We start from the raw sequence: 21319 nt of genomic DNA on the forward strand, positions 1-21319 counted from the left end.
CGGCCCCCCATTTACATTGGGAGTTTGTTGTACATATGGGGCATGCCATGTCCCATTGAAGAACATGTGGAGGGTCAGCACGCCCCACTGGTCATTGGAAGGAGGTAAAGAGGGTCTGACAGACCAACCAAGTGCCCAATGCCCACACCCCTGCACGTGCAGATCACACTATTCACCTATGGCCATGGGGCCCACGTGGAGCCAGGCAGTATGGATGGAGCAACTCCGTTTGGGGTGTGTTGATCCACCTGGGATTGGCTGTTTAAATTTGGTTGAGGTTCCACTTAAAGGGCATCTAAATCACTCTCCTCCTCAAAGAGCTCGAGTTGCTACCCCTCCAAGCATGCCCCATGTTTAAGATTGCCCCCCCGCATCACCTAGACAGCAGTCACTACCAAAAGCCCACTCTACCTGGAAGACAGACCCACCACCTCAGAAGACCAGTACACACCAGTAACCCCTACATCACCAGACTGGAAACAGAGAACTGCAAGAGGGAGATTACAGGGTCATTTCCTGCTATGAATCCTATCTATGCTATCTATCTCCCTGCTATGCATCCTATCTATGCTATCTATCGCCCTGCTATGCATCCTATCTATGCTATCTATCTTCCTGCTATGCATTCTATCCCCTGAACAAGCCAACAGTGCAGGGCAGACAGCCCCCCTCATCCTACACTTCAAGAAAGATCCGAAGACCGTGATTTCTCACTCAGCCCTACTGCCCCCCTTCCAGAACCCGACCCCCTAAACCCAATGATCGCTGTTACCTCTGCATCCTACGCTACCTGCACCCCCTGGGTGTACTCCCTATGTAGAGCATTGGGCTGCTGCTTTCCTGCTAGGGTTGGGCTTTATACAGGAGGCAGAGTAGCCACTCACAGAGTGTGTGCTACTGGGCTGTGGGCGAGCTCCAGCACACCTCAGGAGGGAGGCTGTGCTACTGGGCTGTGGGCGAGCGCCAGCACACCTCAGGAGGGAGGCAGAGTAGCCACTCACAGAGTGTGCGCTACTGGGCTGTGGGCGAGCTCCAGCACACCTCAGGAGGGAGGCGGCGCGGCTCTCACAGAGTGTGTGCTACTGGGCTGTGGGTGAGCTCCAGCACACCTCAGGAGGGAGGCTGCGCGGCCACTCACAGAGTGTGTGCTACTGGGCTGTGGGCGAGCTCCAGCACACATCAGGAGGGAGGCAGCGTGCCACTCACAGAGTGTGTGCTACTGGGCTGTGGGCGAGCTCCAGCACACCTCAGGAGGGAGGCGGAGCGGCCACTCACAGAGTGTGGGCTACTGGGCGAGCTCCAGCACACCTCAGGAGGGAAGCGGCGCGGCCACTCACAGAGTGTGGGCTACTGCGCTGTGTGCGAGCTCCAGCCCACCTCAGGAGGGAGGCGGCGCGGCCACACACAGAGTGTGTGCTACTGGGCTGCGGGCGAGCTCCAGCACACCTCAGGAGGGAGGCGGCGCGGCCACTCACAGAGTGTGTGCTACTGGGCTGCGGGCGAGCTCCAACACACCTCAGGAGGGAGTCGGCGTGGTCACTCACAGAGTGTGTGCTACTGGGCTGCAGGCGAGCTCCAGCACACCTCAGGAGGCAGGCAGAGTAGCCACTCACAGAGTGTGCGCTACTGGGCTGCGGGCGAGCTCCAGCACACCTCAGGAGGGAGGCGGCGCGGCCACTCACAGAGTGTGCGCTACTGGGCTGCGAGCGAGCTCCAGCACACCTCAGGAGGGAGGTGGCGCGGCCACTCACAGAGTGTGCGCTACTGGGTTGCGGGCGAGCTCCAGCACACCTCAGAGCTCCAGCACACCTCAGGAGGGAGGCGGCGCGGCCACTCACAGAGTGTGTGCTACTGGGCTGCGGGCAAGCTCCAGCACACCTCGGGAAGGAGGCGGCGCGGCCACTCACAGAGTGTGTGGTACTGGGCTGTGAGGCAAGCTCCAGCACACCTCGGGAGGGAGGCGGCGTAGCCACTCACAGAGTGTGGGCTACTGGGCTGCGGGCGAGCTCCAGCCCACCTCTGGAGGGAGGCGGCGCGGCCACTCACAGAGTGTGTGCTACTGGGCTGTGGGCGAGCTCCAGCACACATCAGGAGGGAGGCAGCGTGCCACTCACAGAGTGTGTGCTACTGGGCTGTGGGCGAGCTCCAGCACACCTCAGGAGGGAGGCGGAGCGGCCACTCACAGAGTGTGTGCTACTGGGCTGTGGGCGAGCTCCAGCACACATCAGGAGGGAGGCAGCGTGCCACTCACAGAGTGTGTGCTACTGGGCGAGCTCCAGCACACCTCAGGAGGGAGGCGGCGCGGCCACTCACAGAGTGTGGGCTACTGCGCTGTGTGCGAGCTCCAGCCCACCTCAGGAGGGAGGCGGCGCGGCCACTCACAGAGTGTGTGCTACTGGGCTGCGGGCGAGCTCCAGCACACCTCACGAGGGAGGCGGCGCGGCCACTCACAGAGTGTGTGCTACTGGGCTGCGGGCGAGCTCCAGCACACCTCAGGAGGGAGTCGGCGTGGCCACTCACAGAGTGTGTGCTACTGGGCTGTGGGCGTGCTCCAGCACACCTCAGGAGGGAGGCAGAGTAGCCACTCACAGAGTGTGCGCTACTGGGCTGCGGGCGAGCTCCAGCACACCTCAGGAGGGAGGCGGCGCGGCCACTCACAGAGTGTGCGCTACTGGGCTGCGAGCGAGCTCCAGCACACCTCAGGAGGGAGGCGGCGCGGCCACTCACAGAGTGTGCACTACTGGGTTGCGGGCGAGCTCCAGCACACCTCAGAGCTCCAGCACACCTCAGGAGGGAGGCGGCGCGGCCACTCACAGAGTGTGTGCTACTGGGCTGCGGGCAAGCTCCAGCACACCTCGGGAAGGAGGCGGCGCGGCCACTCACAGAGTGTGCGGTACTGGGCTGTGAGGCAAGCTCCAGCACACCTCGGGAGGGAGGCGGCGTAGCCACTCACAGAGTGTGGGCTACTGGGCTGCGGGCGAGCTCCAGCCCACCTCTGGAGGGAGGCGGCGCGGCCACTCACAGAGTGTGTGCTACTGGGCTGCGGGCAAGCTCCAGCCCACCTCAGGAGGGAGGCGGCGCGGCCACTCACAGAGTTTGTGCTACTGGGCTGCGGGCGAGCTCCAGCACACCTCAGGAGGGAGGCGGCGCGACCACTCACAGAGTGTTTGCTACTGGGCTGCGGGCAAGCTCCAGCACACCTCGGGAAGGAGGCGGCGCGGCCACTCACAGAGTGTGTGGTACTGGGCTGTGAGGCAAGCTCCAGCACACCTCGGGAGGGAGGCGGCGTAGCCACTCACAGAGTGTGGGCTACTGGGCTGCGGGCGAGCTCCAGCCCACCTCTGGAGGGAGGCGGCGCGGCCACTCACAGAGTGTGTGGTACTGGGCTGTGAGGCAAGCTCCAGCACACCTCGGGAGGGAGGCGGCATAGCCACTCACAGAGTGTGGGCTACTGGGCTGCGGGCGAGCTCCAGCCCACCTCTGGAGGGAGGCGGCGCGGCCACTCACAGAGTGTGTGCTACTGGGCTGCGGGCAAGCTCCAGCCCACCTCAGGAGGGAGGCGGCGCGGCCACTCACAGAGTGTGCACTACTGGGTTGCGGGCGAGCTCCAGCACACCTCGGGAAGGAGGCGGCGCGGCCACTCACAGAGTGTGTGGTACTGGGCTGTGAGGCAAGCTCCAGCACACCTCGGGAGGGAGGCGGCGTAGCCACTCACAGAGTGTGGGCTACTGGGCTGCGGGCGAGCTCCAGCCCACCTCTGGAGGGAGGCGGCGCGGCCACTCACAGAGTGTGTGCTACTGGGCTGCGGGCAAGCTCCAGCCCACCTCAGGAGGGAGGCGGCGCGGCCACTCACAGAGTTTGTGCTACTGGGCTGTGGGCGAGCTCCAGCACACCTCAGGAGGGAGGCGGCGCGGCCACTCACAGAGTGTTTGCTACTGGGCTGTGTAACAGAACGTGACTTGCATTGATCAAGACACAAGGTGCTCATTTCAAAACACAACTCATAAAACAGCAGCAACTGTAGAATTCAAGTTGATAAAACATTGACACACATGATAACATGATTAATACTACAGACATGCCATATGCATATTTAAAAAGTAATACAGACATATAGTGTAATTAATTTAGTTCCACATGCTTACAAATTAATTACACTTTTTCCTTTAGCCAAGCAACACTTTGAATTGCACCAAACCTGCACAATTTGTAAGAAATATTGCATAAACTGGCAGAAAAAGATATAGGGCCAAACTAAGTAATATGTCTTATACAAGGACTCGCCCTAGCAACTCTACGAGGAACTGTCTTGTGCTATTTAAGAACTCCCATTGGAAATAAACATATTGTTGCAGCCAGCACTAAACATGTGCATTGCAATGTCATGTGCACTGGTCCTGCCCGTGTCTGCCTTGTGCTGGTCTCATTGTGTTTGTCTCTGGATAGAAAGAGGGGTGAATGCTTAATGGGCTGGGGGGGGGAGAGAGGCATTTGCACATCCTTTGGTGTAGCTTCTTCCAGGAGGGCAGCACCAGAGTCCTGAGTGTCCGTGTGAGTCTAAGTGGGCAGTGGCTGAGTGTGTGCTTCATCAGGAAAGGAGAGCCCCAGGCCAGTCAGATGCAACAGGGTTACAGGCACCTCATTAGCCTCTGCTGTTGAAGGGTGTGATAGCGCGTGAGGAGAGAGTGCTGGTGTTGCTCTACGAATGAGGTGTGGTGTGTGCCACGTGTCAGTGGTGGTTGTGTGGGACGTGTAGAGAGAGGAAGACACAAGTCGACTACAGGTCAACAAGGAATGGTTACGCATAAGGGAGCCATTGGGTTCAAGATGGAGGTTCTGGTCCTGTTGGAACATTTGATTGGCGCCTGTGTTGATAGGTGTGCTTACTGTTCCCGTGTAGTTTACAGGATTCTGGGAGATCCCCCACAGAGCTTGGCTGAAGAGTTGTGTAGGTTTGTTGCGTGTTTGTAACTAGTCAGAGTTTGTCACGTGTGGTTGCGTTTCCCAAGACTTGGCATCTGTTGGCAGATTCTTTTTGTACTGTTGCCATGATGGAGTCTGTTGAATGGACTGGTTGTCTTTGATTTTCTGAGGGCAAAGAAGTGTTCCTCTGTGTGTTGGCATCAGGGCGTATAATTCCAGAGTCTGGTTGAGCAGAAGGAGGATTTACATCTGCTGTGGTGTTTCCGATTGCAGTTTGGCCAAGTTTCTGCATTGAAGCATTCGCAATGTGTGTATTCAATTCATTGCTTTGTGGTGTTTTCTGTTCCCCGCCATGAAAAGCGGCTTGGCCTGTTCAAAAGATGTTCTCGTGAATCCTCCCTTTGATCAGGAGCCAGTGGAGGGTTTGGGATCTGGGGCTGACATGGTTGTGTATTTGAAGTCCTCAAAGATGGCTAGATGACACTTTTGGGACTCTTTGTATCCTGTTCGTCACAGGGTGTGACTATGCTGTGCATAAGAGGGCGCCCCACAGGTGACTGCTCCGGGCACAGGACACTTCCACCTGCTCCTCATGAGGTTCACCAGTGCCACCGTGCTCTGTCATGCCACCTTGACAAGGATTTGGCCTGATCAGGCACAGGTCACACTCTCACAGCAAACCTATGGTTCTTTAGTAGCATGCATGCAATCAATGGGTTCACAGAATAACTCTGGGTCCAAATAATCGAACCAACTCAGGAAGATGGCAAAGGTTGCTGTTGTATTAACAATTATCTAAAACAGGGAGGTTACAATGGACATCAACGGACGTTCGCCCAGCTCTCATCAATGTTCTCATTAAACATTGACTTTATACAAAACATATGTCAGAGGTGACGTCCTCCTACGTAGGAAATAAGAAAAACCTATAAGCGATTATAATTGCTTCAAGGGAACATCTAAGTATACATTCCATAAGGACTAGGATTGTGATTGGCTGCCCTACTGTCAGGTGGACCAATTATGCCTACCTCTAAACTATGTCATCTTCAATATTGTTAAGTACACGGTTTATCATTGGTTCTCAAACCATAAGTCCCTTCGTTATGTGGCCCTCTACAATTGGTTGGCATGCTTGTGGTTCCCTTAGCAGCAGCTAAACTCAGACCGAGGTTCCAGGAGGTGCACTTGACTTTACCTCCCCACCCAATTAGCCCATCATCTCTCATCACCCATGTCTTCTGCCTTGCACATTGTCTTTGAAGTTGGCCTTGCAAAGTATTCATGTGTGTGGGAATATATGGGAGCACAGGCTTTCACTATTATTGTTCTAGGAGTCCACACTCAACTCTATTTTCATCCTTGGCTCACGTGACAGGAGAACACGATTTGGTCTATTCTGGAGCATTTAAATGTGTTAAATTAATAAAACTTGGCATGCATGGTGTTCTTTCTTTGCCCGTCAATAAGGGAGGATTCATCCTTCTAACATTTATTGCTTTGAAGACTAGATAACCGACCTTGGCTGCTTCTGTTTTGATGCCAGGCCAGATAGCCTCGCCAGGCACTTCCAAGATTTCAGTGTCTTCTTGCTTTGACACAATTCTCAGCCTTTCCTCTCCATGCGTCCTGCCTTACTAAAATTCATGACACTGATGTCCAGCTTCTATACAATGGCTGCTTTGCCTGCAATCTATTCACTACATATAGCCAGCTTCCATGATGACATGGTCTACTTGCATTTCAGCGTCTGTACATTTATTGAACAATTGATTTTCTGTAGCGCTTTGCACACGTGCAATCTTCTTCTCGCACATGACAGTTTACTAATTTATTAACTTCGTTATCAGGATCTGTAAGGTCTATGCTTTCTCTTCAGCCAGTATTCTCAAGGTGTTACGCTGTCTCTTGTGACATCAGAAGCTTCTCTCTTTTACTCCTTTTCATATTCCTTCAGGGAGTTCCTCCCTCAGATTGTCGTCTCTTCAGGGATACATTCAATAGGGTTTTCTCAGTGGATACCTTTTTTCAAAGATTGGCTGCGGTATTGGCACAACTGCTGGTGTCAAACATGGCACAGTCTCAGACTTCCAACATATAGGAGGCAGGGGGCGGGATTTCCTGCAGAGGCGTGCGGCTGCTCCTCTACAACAGGACACTCCCACCTGCTCCTCATGAGGTTCACCAGTGGCACCGTGCTCTGTAATGTCACATTGACCAGTTGCAGGGTGTTAGGCAGAATTACATGCAGTACACTTTGGGGACACTACACACAATTAAGACTATCCAGGTGCAATCATACTCTCACGTTTGGTACAAGCCTGTACTACACAGTTATGTGGTAGCAGTGGCTGAGCAGCCAGACTTATCTCAAGAGGGATGTGAGTAGTATAAGATGTTACACAAAGGATTTGCAATCACAGTAGTTCAAACAAAAACTTAATCAAGGTTTTTTGGTAAAAGAATATACATTTATTTACACATTTAGTTAGAAAACATTCAACTACCAAGAAGCAGCTCAATATCACACTATAATACACTACAGTACACAACCAATAAGTTTCTGAACAAGTTAGGCTCCCCTGAAGTGGGAGCAAAATGGCACTTCAGTAACTTTCAAAAGGGGTAGAAAGACAAAGGTTATAAGAATCAAAACACAGTTACTTTCATAGGCAGGGCAAATAGATTCAGTTCACTACAAGATGCAATTCAATTCAATAGGCCTGGGCCAAAGTCAGTGGTTCAGTGTCTTGGATAGGATAGCACAGTTCTGGTAGTAAACAGTTAAGTCTTTGCCAATGTTCTTGGAAGTAATTTGCAAGGAAAAAATGTATATGCCGGATTAGGAATGAACAAGACTCCAAAATTGGGAAAGTTTCACAAACTTTCAGCGCTGCAATGAGGATTTCTCTATCGCATTTCCACAGTACCTTATGGATGAAGAAAAGCTGTAGCTGAGGCAGTTGTTCCTGGCAGGTCCTGCAGATCTCGCTGTTCCTGAGCCTCAGATGTGGGGACAAGAGGGAGGACGTCGGGAGGTTCCTGCACTGCACAGGGAAGAAGCCACCAGCTTGGTAAAATGTCGGTTTAAGGTGTGAGTGCCTTAAAGTCCACAATCTGGTATCCTTCTCACTGGCTATCCAGTTTACAACAGCACTCTGATGAAAATTCAACCAGTATGGAGATGGATACCACGTGGCTTGCGAGTTAGTTGTTCCCACCAGCTCACGGGAAGAAGTCGTCCTTGAAGGGCTTCTCTGTTGAGGGAGTTTCAGGCAATTCAGACCTGCAGCAGGTCTTCACCAGGCAAACCAACGGTCCAGGAATTGCAGCAGTCGTCTTCCTTCAGCTCGTCTTCGGTTCTTTCATTCCAGTGGTCGACTCTGCCTTCCAAGTCCCAGAGACCTGCTTTTAAACAGTTTCCTCCCATTCATTCTAGCCTAGCTGTCACTCACCCAGCAGGGTGGCTGTCCTTGCCAGACAGACAGCCAGCCAATCACGCCAGAGTGCATTCAGGTCTCCTATGAGACTAAGCACACAGAGTTTTGGCCACCTCCATCACATCCTGTCCACCCCAGACACTCAGGCACCAAAGCAGCGCTTCAGCACTGAAGCCCGCCAAAGGCCAACAAACAAAGGGACCAAACCAGGATTGGCGCGCAGAGACAAACACTAAAAGCACCTTTCCAAAAGAAACAACGAAAAAAGATTGCCAGAGTCTGTTTTTACCGAGGGGTCTTGGGTACCATATTGAAAAACATGGCTGACCCGATTTTTAGCTACCGGTGTTCGCGGTCGGTAAAAATCATGGAAGTTTGTTCTAAAACCACTGCCACCAGCCGTTTCATGAGGAAAGGGTAGCATGTGACTGCTACATGAGTGTTGAGACCCAGGGTATGCTAGGCAACCCCTCCAGCACTCTATAGGAAGCTAGTGTGTGCTGGGTCTGTACATTTAAAGAGACTAGTAAAGTCAATTTAACTTTACATGCTCTGGGAGACAGTAGTCAGTCCAAGAGAAGGTATTTAAACCTTGAGGAGTCTGAAAGACACCCCTGTGCCACTGCACTGAGGGTGCTGTGTGACACACAAGTAAAATATGATGCCTATGGAGTTGTCTAAATATCCATATCTAAAGAACACAAAAGTAAAACACTCATCAAAATACATGAAAGAGTGGGAAAAAGGCTCACACTCTTTCCAGGTTAAAATTAAAATCCTAGCAATCCAGCAAAGTTGCTGGGGCCTCAAAAGTTAAGGGAAATTAGCACATTTATGAGAGTCCTCCCTAACATAGGGTTTAGCGCGATCAGACACAGGTTACACTCTCACACAGCAGGTGCAGATGAGAGCATGATCGGAACAAATCAGGGGTGCACAAAACAGAAGACATGCCCATAAAAGTTGACTCAAAGGAGCACTTACCTTGTCAAAGCAGACGAGATTCAGCCAGCCACACATGTTGATCCTCTGTGGGCTGATGCAGAAGATGCCCCTTCGTTTCAGCCTCTTCTGGGCATACATGATGCCCACCGCCAGGCCGGCAGGAAGGGACGGAGGTACCACGCAAGTCAGGATAAACAGGGCAAAGATCACATTTTCCCCTGCGGACACCTAACAAAGACAGGGTTACCTATTGTTATATGTCTGCCTCATGCAGCCCCCAAACACCCCACAATCCAAGGACCAACCCTGCCTTAGTGATTGCACTCCAGTTCCCCTGGCGTGTTCCATTAGGACATTCATATCGGGGGAGCCCTGAGGTACATTTAGGCTAACTCCACATGTATTTTCATGAGTTTGAATCCACTTAGATTATATTAACATTTTTGGTGGGTGACCCAGCATTTGTTTAGGAATAGGCATGACTGTTAATTTATTATGAAAGGACAGTAATTGTGCTATGATTTATAATGTTTCTTTTTAATGCTTTTACAAATCCACATTCTTTGCTTTTGGGTTCATAACTGAGTATCTCAGCCTGACATTCAAGGTGCTATGATCCAGGAAGTAGTGTTAGGCTTCTGTGTTATAAGTGATGTGCTCCGTCACTATGCATCACAAAAGAATCAGGATACACAAGTGCAGGGTCACAATGTCCAAGAGAGTCCAAACCAACACAAAGGCAAGAGTACAGGTGCTCAAAGATGATGTGGTTTAGGCATTTGTCATATACACAGTGGAACACATTCATTTCAGTGAAGTGCTCTACAAAACAAATGACACTGTGTCAGCCAGACCCTTTCAGGCCTTCATCAGGATAACATTAAAAACAATATCAGCTCTAAATACTCTCTATAAGCAGCATAGGACAGAAAAACATCAAATGATACTATATGCCAGGGCCGGGAGGACAGCTCAGGGCAACATAACACAGAGCAACACAGGTTCAAATCCTGGTCCCTCACTTACAGTCTGGTCTCCGTTATTAAGTGTGTTTGAAAACATTAATCAATTAATGAATATGCAAAATAATGATAGCATAGTATAGGAATAAGCACGCATCTGGAAAGTTCTGTTCACTCTGCAGAGGATGGCAGGATAGCATAGGATGGCTGAGCTGTTTTCTGCAAGCATTTGAGGCTGGCAGCCCATATGATCAAGGCATATGTGTTTTCAAGGGGCATATGTGTCTCTCTTCCCACTAACATTCAAACTGAAGGATCAACGTTCACCGACTTTGGAGCAGGGACTGGACAGCACCTGTCCTGACAGCAATGTTTTGTATCTGTGCTGCTGGAAAAGGGCCCTTGGGTTGGGCTGTACTGGAGGTGAGAGGCAAAAATATGCTCGTCTTGGGTAAAGTATAATTTTGCTGTGTGCTTGGGTGAATGTTGTGATAAGTCTGAAGAAGGAGACAGACCAGATTTGGTATTTTTGCCAACATTTTATTCAAATAATATGTGAAAAGGGTTCACTAGCCCTATTCTATAGATTTCCCTGCCTAGCACAACTAACTAGGGTGCTCGTTGTCTGTCGTGAAGTCAAAAGTAATATGTCCATCCTCTGTCCAAAGCTAGGCTACACTGACCCTACCACTAAGACAAACTAACAAAAAAGGTCAGGAGAATGACTCCCTTCTCCTGGATAGGCTTCCTCCAGCCTCAATATATTATTAACAAAAGGAAAGCCAGGAGAATGACTCCCTTCTCCTGGATAGCCTTCCCCAGCCTCAATATATGATTCACAAAAGGAAAGACAGGAGAATGACTCCCTTCTCCTGGATAGGCTTCCTCCAGCCTCAACATATAATTAACAAAAGGAAAGCCAGGAGAATGACTCCCTTCTGTTGGATAGACTTCATCCAGCCTCAATATATGATTAACAAAAGGAAAGCCAGGAGAAGAACATGGTCCCTTCTCCTAGATAGGCTTCCTCTGGCCTACAATATATGATTCACAAAAGGAAAGCCAGGAGAATGACTCCCTTCTCCGAATAGGCTTCCTCGAGCCTCACTATATGATTAAAAAAAAGGAAAACCAGGAGAATGACTCCCTTCCCCTGTATAGGCTTCCTCCCAGCCTCAATATATGATTCATAAAAGGAAAGCCAGGATAATGACTCCCTTCTCCTGGATAGGCTTCCTCCAAGACTCAATATATGATAAACAAAAGGAAAGCCAGGAGAATGACTCCCTTCTCCTGGATAGGCTTCCTCCAAGACTCAATATATGATTAACAAAAGGAAAGCCAGGAGACTGACTGCCTTCCCCTGGATAGGCTTCCTCCAGCCTCAATATATCATTCACAAAAGGAAAGCCAGGAGAATGACTCCCTTCTGTTGGATAGACTTCATCCAGCCTCAATATATGATTAACAAAAGGAAAGCCAGGAGAATGACTCCCTTCTCCTAGATAGGCCTCCTCCAGCCTCAACATATGATTCACAAAAGGAAAGACAGGAGAATGACTCCCTTCTCCTGGATAGGCTTCTTCCAGCCTCAATATATGATTCACAATGGGAAATACAGGAGAATGACTCCCTTCTCCTGGATAGGCTTCCTCCCAGCCTCAATATATGATTAACAAAAGGAAAGTCAGGAGAAGAACATGACTCCCTTCTCCTAGATAGGCTTCCTCTGGCCTACAATATATGATCCACAAAAGGAAAGCCAGGAGAATGACTCCCTTCTCCCGAATAGGCTTCCTCCAGCCTCAATATATGATTAAAAAAAAAGAAAGCCAGGAGAATGACTTGCTTCTTCTGGATAGGCTTCCTCCAAGACTCAATATATGATTAACAAAAGGAAAGCCAGGAGAATGACTCCCTTCTCCTGGATAGGCTTCCTCCAAGACTCAATATATGATTAACAAAAGGAAAGACAGGAGAATGACTCCCTTCTCCTGGATAGGCTTCCTCCAGCCTCAATATACGATTAAAAAAAAAGAAAGCCAGGAGAATGACTTGCTTCTTCTGGATAGGCTTCCTCCAAGACTCAATATATGATTAACAAAAGGAAAGCCAGGAGAATGACTCCCTTGTCCTGGATAGGCTTCCTCCAAGACTCAATATATGATTAACAAAAGGAAAGCCCGGAGAATGACTCCCTTCTCCTGGATAGGCTTCCTCCATCCTCAATGTATGTTTAACAACAAGAAATCCAGGAGAATGACTCCCTTCTCCTGAATAGACTTCCTCCAGCCTCAATATATGATTCACAAAAGGAAAGCCATGAGACTGACTGCCTTCTCCTGGATAGGCTTCCTCCAGCCTCACCATATGATTAACAAAAGGAAAGACAGGAGAATGACTCCCTTCTCCTGGATAGGCTTCCTCCAGCCTCAATATACGATTAAAAAAAAAGAAAGCCAGGAGAATGACTTGCTTCTTCTGGATAGGCTTCCTCCAAGACTCAATATATGATTAACAAAAGGAAAGCCAGGAGAATGACTCCCTTCTCCTGGATAGGCTTCCTCCATCCTCAATGTATGTTTAACAACAAGAAATCCAGGAGAATGACTCCCTTCTCATTGATAGGCTTCTTCCAGCCTCAATAAATAATCTTTGGCTATATCTTGTATTAGATTATTTGGTTCTTGTAGGGGATTTGTCTACTTCTTTGGTTCCCCTCTTTCTGGGCTGTGTAGCTTTCTCCGCCTACCTGGTGCCTTTGGCCTTACATTTTCTTATTTTATGTTTTTCTAAAGTGTCTCTGAAAGTCTCTCCTTTCCTGATATCTCTCGGGCAAAAGAGTTACTCTTTATGTGATTCCTGATCACGATAATCCTGTGATTTATTATTGAGATGAGTAGGATAGGATTTACAATAAGTCTTAGGGCCTCATCCCGAGTTTGGTGGTATCCCAGTGGTAATTGGGCCCGGATACGACCAACGCAAATATCGTTACCACTACTATTCCCAGCACTATTAGAGCCGGATCACGAGTAGCAGTAAGGTGGTTAATCCCCATTCCCCATTGGGTCCTTTCGACCCAATAGGGCTGGGGAACGCTATTAGAGTTGCCGTCTTTGTGCCGGCACTAATATTGCACCGAAAATGCCCTCTCCATTGTTGCATTCACCTCCTGCTCTCAGCTGGAGGTGAATTTGTCCTGGCAGGGTCAAACTCATGATTAACCTTACATGCAGCAGTAATAGTGTTACCCTGCATTAAATGGCTACCGCCCAACTTGTGATGAGGACCTTACTCTCTTTGCATTATCTTGCAATAGTGGGACTAGTAGGATGCGTCCCTTGATGTGTTTCAGTCTCTTGCTTTATTTCTGCATCACCGGGACTGGTATGATTAGTCCCGCAATATATTTCACCCCTTTGCTCTTTCCCGAATCACTGGGACGAGTAGGCACAGCCCTGTGATCAATTTCACCCTTTTGGTACTTGCTTGTATCACTGGGATGAGCAGAATGAGTGCTATGATGTATTTCACTCTCTTTGATGTTTCTTGTATCACTGGGACAAGTAGACTGAGCCCTGTGATGTATTTCACTCTTTTGGCCATTGGTCATATCACTGGGAAGAGCAGGATGACTTCTGTGATTATTTCATTCTCTTGGTTCTTTCTCGTATCACTGGGATGAGTAGGATAAGTACTGTGATGTATTTCATCCTTTCAGTTCTTTCTCGTATCACTTGGACTAGTATGATAAGTCTTGTGATTTATTTCACTTTCTTGGTTCCTTCTTGTGTCACTGGGACGAGCGTAAGTCTTGTGATGTATTTCACTCTTTCTGTGCTTTCACGTACCACTAGGATGAGTGGGATGAGTTCAGTGATACATATCACTCTCTTGGTTCTTCCCCGTACCACTGGGACAAAGGGAATGGGTCCCATGATATATTTCACTCTCTTTACTAGGACAAGTATGGTGCATGTACTCGATAGTCCTGTGTTTCTTCTCAGTTCTTCTTCCTTCCCTGTTCCCTTCCTTCTCACGGGTCGGCATCAGCAGGCCTGCCTTCAGGACAGGGATATCACTTTGGTTGTTCAGGGCGGCTTTTGCTTGCACTGCGTGTCCCTCTGCTTCTTCTCTGTGGTTCTACAGGTCCAGCGTTACAGCGGTGTCAGCGTTGTTGCTGGACTTCACAGTCCACCTCTCCTGGGTAAACCACTCACTACTGGTGTTCTCCCTTGTGGTTCTCTTTGCTTGCTTTCTCCTTCCACCAGCTCCTTTGGTGCCTCTCAAACAGACAAGCTGGTTGCTTCCACCCCGTGAAGATCTCCCTTTCTCTCTCAGCTCTCATGATGATGCTGATCCAAAACTCCCAGGTTTTACATCTCTCTGGCAGTAGTCCTTCTTTACCTTTTATGTTAGATTGCTGAAACGCCCCCAACGGAGAACCATTGTCCTCTTTCGTTTTGAGTCGAGCACTCTTCATTACTCGGCCATTTCTCTTCATCACAGTACTGTTGGTTTCCAACCAGTGAAGAATCGTTAATGCTTCCTCATTCTTCTTCTTCTTCAAAGTAGTTACACTAGAGCTTTCTTCAGAATGATTCTTGGAATTTGTGTTACAGTCGCAATCAGTGGCTTGATCTGCTGAGTCTTTCTCAAGCCCTGATGTTACTTTTGGACCAAGAAAAAGGGCCTTAGGGAGTTCCTCTGGGGAAAGGGAGACCTTGTCCCCAAGAAGGAGGTCCCTCCCTGTGAGGTCCCGCTTACCGTCACCTCTAGGGGTAATATTGTGTAGCAGGCTCACCTCCCTACTGTCACAAGGAAAGACTCCGGTCTGGGGAGAAATGACCGAATTGCACGATTCATCAGAATGTATAGAGACGAGCTGCATTCTGTTGCATGGTGTCTCTACTCACAACCTTTACACTCACAGTGTGTCTATTGCAGACCTTGGTATGCTTGAAAATGTGAGTCCAGTACTGCCCTGTGAACTTCTGCTCTATATCTGTCCAAAATCCTGTGCTGGAAATGAACACAAGGTATTGTGAGAACCACCTTCAGTGACAGGGTGAAGGTTGGTGCTCGGGGAGAAAGGGCTGGTAAGTGATGTTGGTGGGGCGGACGGGTGAGCCCGTTCCCACTTCCCAGTATTCCCTCAAGGAATGAATCAAGTTCAGCTGGGGCGGGGGGCACGTGCATGAGGGACAGAGTCCTGGCATTTTGCATGAAAGCAAAGAGCATTTTGGGGACATAAGAATGATTGTATAATTGTATATTTAAAATATGCCTGTGTCATACTACTTACTGTAAAAGAAAACGTTCTGTAAACTAGGAGACACATGTACCCATGTCTAGATCATATGACTGTGAATTGATGTCCGGGAGTTTTGGCATAGAGCTCATACATGAATCACTCCATCCTGCTGCACAGATGATCTGCACCAGATCTCAGGAGATCGACTGTGGAGCAGATCTTGGAGGCTGCGAGCCATCCTCTAGGTTTGGTTCTCGAACCTCCACAGAAAGGGGCTCTGCATGGCAATGTTTGCTGGCGTGCAAGATCCACTCTGTCTAGTCCCTCCCCTGTTCCTATCACTTCTTCCTCTCTCAGTTATTGGCCAATGGGGCATTGCCTGGTCCTGTCACTGGAATGTAAGCTGGACATGTCTTGGCCTGTGAAAGGTATTCACTTACTATCATTCTGTCAGGACTCATGATGGTAGGGATATTCCCAGATGTCGACTGTCAGGCAAGGGATCCGATTTAATTGCTCCCATGCAGCGCAGGCATCATTGATTGCTTTCTCGGTCAAGAAAGATAGTCTAGACCAGAACGCTCTACTTGGCTTCATTTTTAGAAGAACGTTCTGAGAACTCCTACACTTCACATAGATTCTGAAAAAGTAAAAGGTCACACTGACTAGGAATCGAGCATCAGATAGGAAACCATCCCTAAATATCCATCTTTCCCTTTAGACTCCTGCTGTCACTGCCTTCATCGTTCCGGGTGTGAGTCACGGGGCAGGACCACTTACACACCAAACTTGACCATTTTAATTGTTCTTGGACTGAGTAATGGCACCTCTGGACACGCCGTTATGGCTCCAATGTTTGAAATCAAGCTTTTATAAGATTCTGAAAATAGGTAGGACCGGTGACTTGTCTGATATTGACTAGACGAGTGTCCCACGGCAGATTTCCCAGGCATGAAATAATGTGTCCCTCACTCTCATGGCTTTGAAGAGAACATTTCATGAGAGCTTACAGAAGATCAAATGGATGGTGAATCTGTGGCAAAGAGATTCCCACAGGAAGCCCAGGAACTCCCTTTCACCAAAATGCCAGGGGTAGCGGAATTGACATCACATGACCCTTGAACTCTGATGCCATCACCTCCTCCTGCATATGGCATCACGGGAAGTGATTGAACGCAACCTTTCACCCCTTGAAAAAACAGGAAGTGGCATCACAAAGCATTGTTCCAGTACACTGAGAAAAATATGGTCACGATATCACTGTAATATGATATACATTTCATACAAGATTGGATACCCATGTGTAGCATTCATTTCAGTGTGTGTAGTGCCAACAACCGTAAAGCAATAACGCACTGTCAACCGGCTGGTGACAAACTGTTGCTGCTGGAACGGAAAACAGTGCATGAGCAACCAATATAGTGAGAAACACTGAGATGAATACATGCCCAGAACAAAAAAGTTTTAAATAGCTTTTCACAGCCTGTAAACTCAGTATCTGCCCATGAGAACACAGTAGTTGTTTCCAGATTAGGACGCCCGGTGTCACCAAGCTTTACCACCTGCTGACAGCAGACCTGCCAACCAAGTCTCTCGCAACTCACAAGAGTCTCCAACAAAAAGAGCTGGTGCCCGCACTGCTGCAATTTAACATAATTCTACAGAAAAAATAGTCTGGAGGGAATCTTCCTGTTGTCCAAGCAAATTTCAGACTTTCATGGTGTACGTTAAAAGACTTCCCCAATTAAACACCTATTTGTGCTAGAAAAAGGTTTCTTATGATGTTGCCACACAGAATGGTGGAGGTGACTGCTGCTTTAATCTCGGAAAGGGACAATGGGGAAATCTGACGCGGTCAGAAGGCATGGAATACAGAACTTGCATGGGTCACGTCTCACTGCTTGTGCCTGTGTGTGTTTCTGCCCAGTGTTAGTGCGTACCTCAGTCCATCCATGAAAATATGCTCCATTACATTTGAAAGATAGTTGCATAGCCCTGTTTTTTCTTTGCAATGTATTCTGGGAAATGTAGCCTGTGCTTAGAATGGGGAAATCCAAGACTATCCACCAAAGAATGCTTGTAAAAACACATGACTGGTCTAGCATCTCCTCATTGGAATGTAGCAGGGGTGTCGACCATTCTGTGAGGTGGCATTAGCAAGAAGTGACGGCACGCTGTAATGCATAGTGCACAGAGTGCACTGAGGAGCACATGTTGCACCATGCCTGTGTGCTTGAAGCAGCAGACAACAGACACTCTTTTGTACAACTAAGGCTAAAATGAGTGCCAGATTCAGCAAGCAAGTCTGGCCTGACTTTGCCAGAGGGGAGCTATTTAAAGAGGAGTGTCTTTCATAAATAAATGTGCGGAGAACATTCCAAATGAGGAGTCATGGAGCACTTTTAGTTGCACTGAATTTAAGAGAGACCTCAGGGAACACAGAGAGGGTTGTCCCTGAAAAAATATACTAACATTACAACATTGACCCTCCTGATTTGTACAACATTATTCAGGCAACATATTGGAAAGGCTTTGCTTACTATGTAAGCTCATGAAAGCAGGATACATATTCCCAATTTATAAATTCAATCTAGCCCCGGCAGGCCAGCTGAAAAATCAAAACATCTTTAAATCAGAAGTAAGGTTCTTTTAAAAAACACATCTTATTACAAAACTGACAAAAAGTGACATGTGCATCCCAACAGTGACTTGTTCATTGACATATAACACAACTATGAAATCGATGCTGTTATCTGGCTAACATTTTGATTTATGCGACACCACTGCAATGTGGTTCACATGTGGAGTTCTTCAGTTAATCTCAAGCTATCGTCATATAGTTTACAATGTAACCCAACATGTTTCGTTTTCTACACATTCATTCGACATAATTTGAGAACTTCTTCAGGGGATTTTGTACACCATATAGCATTAGAGAATGTTTCTTAAAGAACTAACAAGCAATACATTTGGCATTGGACAATAATTCAAGCGGTCTTTGCCTTGGTTTTGCTGTATAATTGTATCCAGTTGCCTGTAACATAATGGGAAACAGCATCACTTAATGCTGTAACACCTATTAATAGCAATAGCAATCAGCTCGTAATTTAATAACTCAATTTCTCAGGTGGATAGCCTAATTATCAGGTATTTGACAACCAGAACGATAGAAAAACAGACTGGTGGCAAGCATGAATCAAGTTATTAAATTGCGAGATGATTGCTATTGCTATTGGAGGGGCGATACCCTGTATACATTTGAAAACAATGGTGGCAACCTTAAATTTAATTCTAGCTTTCAGTGGGAGCCAGTGGAGGTGGCACATGATTTGGGTAGCATGGGTTCATTGGTAACAATCTTAGTAATGTTGTTCTGAAGCACCTGGAATGGAGCCTCTGGATTCAATTTTTTGGGGCACCCTTAAAGATGGAGTAAGAGTATAACCACAATATTGGCCACTCACTTATTCTAGATGGTCTTGTCTCAGGCTTGTTGTTGACTGACATCGGCCATCTCCGCACCCTTGTTCCCTGGCAGAATTAAGTCAAACTGCACCATGCCTAGCTCAACTAAACATGAAGCCACGGCTTTTGTTTTGGAAGGAGGACATTGTATCTGCACTCACTGGTGCCCTTTAGCACCAACAGAATAGTCAATAAAGTAGCGGCACTGCAGCAGCACTGCGTGCTATGCATGACTATACGTGTGGCTCACAATAGCAGTCCTCTATGTTCCCTCCGGAGGGTATGCAGAATTTCCTCTTGGTCTATTGTGTTTGGGGAATATTGGGACTACATGCATCCCTACCTCCCTACTACCTTAACCAGTGAATGCAGTGCACTACTAATCAACTCAGTCATGCTCGGTGAGTCGTTCACCTCACAGATGGTGACAGTCACACAGTGAAGTCACTCAGGGGGTAATTCATAGGATTTAGCGCACAAGTGGTGCACGCGGCTGGCGCACAGTGTGCGCGTGCGAATCCCTGCACCAGCCGCGTGCGCTAAAATCCATTTCCGCGCACAGCGTATTCATGGATTCCAGCTACCAAAACCAGCCGTGGTGCACAGTGGCGCAGCGACCCTGCAGCAGCGCCAGTTACGCCCCCAAGAACGTCTCTCGCGCAGGGAAAAGCCATCAAAATCCCCAATCCAGCGCAAAGGGCTGCGCTAACCCTGTACCAGCACGGCAAGCGGGCTACGTGTATCACTGGGGTGCGCGGGAAGTACCTCACATCATTATAGCTGGGTACGTGTATTTCAGGGGTGCGCTGGAAGTTCCACACGCGATTCCATCAGGGTACGTGTACATCAGGGGTGCGCGGGAAGTTTCACACATGAATTCAGCAGGGTACGTGTATATCAGGGGTGCGCGGGAAGTTCCACACGCGAATGTCCTGGCTACGTGTATTTCGGGGTGCGCGAGAAGTTTCACACACGATATCAGCAGGGTACGTGTATTCCAGGGGTGCGCTGGAAGTTCCACACGCAAATGTCCTGGCTACGTGCATCTTGGGGTGTGCGGGAAGTTTCACATGCGATATCAGCAGGGTACGTGTATATCAGGGGTGCGCAGGAAGTTCCACACGCGAATGTCCTGGCTACGTGTATTTCGGGGTGCGCGGGAAGTTTCACACGTGATATCAGCAGGGTACGTGTATTCCAGGGGTGCGCTGGAAGTTCCACACGCGAATGTCCTGGCTACGTGTATCTTGGGGTGCGCAGGAAGTTTCACACGCGATATCAGCAGGGTATGTGTATATCAGGGGTGCGCGGGAAGTTCCACACGCGAATGTCCTGGCTATGTGTATTTCGGAGTGCGTGGGAAGTTTCACAAGTGACATCAGCAGGGTACGTGTATTCCAGGGGTGCGCGGGAAGTATCACATGCGATTCCATCAGGGTACGTGCATTACAGGGGTGCGCGGGAAGTGTCACATGCAAAAACAGCAGGGTACGTGTATTCCAGGGGTGCACGGGAAGTATCACACGCAAAATCAGCAGGGTACGTGTATTTCAGGGGTGCGTGGAAAGTATCACACGCGATTCCATCAGGGTACGTGTATTACAGGGGTGCGCGGGGAGCAGCACACGTGAATTGCACGTGTGGGGCCTCCCAGGTGTTCCCTCTACACCCTCCATGGCCCCTGCAGGTGGCCCACACCACAGGGGCCTACCCTGCACATGTCCTGCAGGCACCCCATCCACCATGGCCATGCCCCCCAGCCAACCGACATGTCACCTTGCACTACTGCCCACCAACGCATGTACCCCTGCACCCCCAGCCACCAGGGGCAGCCTCCACCAGGCCCCCACTCATGTCCCCTATCACCCCCAACCCCCAGCCACCAGGGGCACCCTCCAGCAGCCCCCCACCCATGTCTCCCACCACCCCCACCCCCAGCCACCAGGGGCACGCTCCACCAGGCCCCCACCCATGTCTCCCACCACCCCCACCCCCCAGCCACCAGGGGCAGCCACCACCAGGCCCCCACCCATGTCTACCACCACCCCACCCCCCAGCAGTGCAGGGGCACCCTCCAGCAGGCCCCACCCATGGCTCCCACCACCCCCACTCCCCAGCCACCAGGGGCAGCCTCCAGCAGGCCCCCACCCATGTCTCCCACCACACCCACCCCCCAGCAGTGCAGGGGCAGCCTCTAGCAGGCCCCCACCCATGTCTCCCACCCCCCACCCCCCAGCAGTGCAGGGGCAGCCTCCAGCAGGCCCCCACCCATGTCTCCCACCACCCCCACCCCCCAGCCACCAGGGGCACCCACCACCAGGCCCCCA

General features: G+C 49.5%; 1 protein-coding gene across 3 annotated transcripts in view; it reads right to left on the reverse strand.

The window, feature by feature from the left end:
• LOC138491102 (probable cation-transporting ATPase 13A4) overlaps nucleotides 1-21319 on the reverse strand; it is a 995403-nt gene that overhangs the window by 532861 nt on the left and 441223 nt on the right. For all 3 annotated transcript variants that reach the window (XM_069617423.1, XM_069617421.1, XM_069617422.1), the window contains exon 12: nucleotides 9348-9536. In XM_069617423.1, coding sequence (XP_069473524.1) covers nucleotides 9348-9536 — 189 coding nt within the window. The remainder of the gene's footprint in view (nucleotides 1-9347; nucleotides 9537-21319) is intronic.

This window comes from Ambystoma mexicanum, chromosome 10 (assembly GCF_040938575.1).
Source record: "Ambystoma mexicanum isolate Mex_15411 chromosome 10, UKY_AmexF1_1, whole genome shotgun sequence".
NCBI lineage: Eukaryota > Metazoa > Chordata > Amphibia > Caudata > Ambystomatidae > Ambystoma > Ambystoma mexicanum.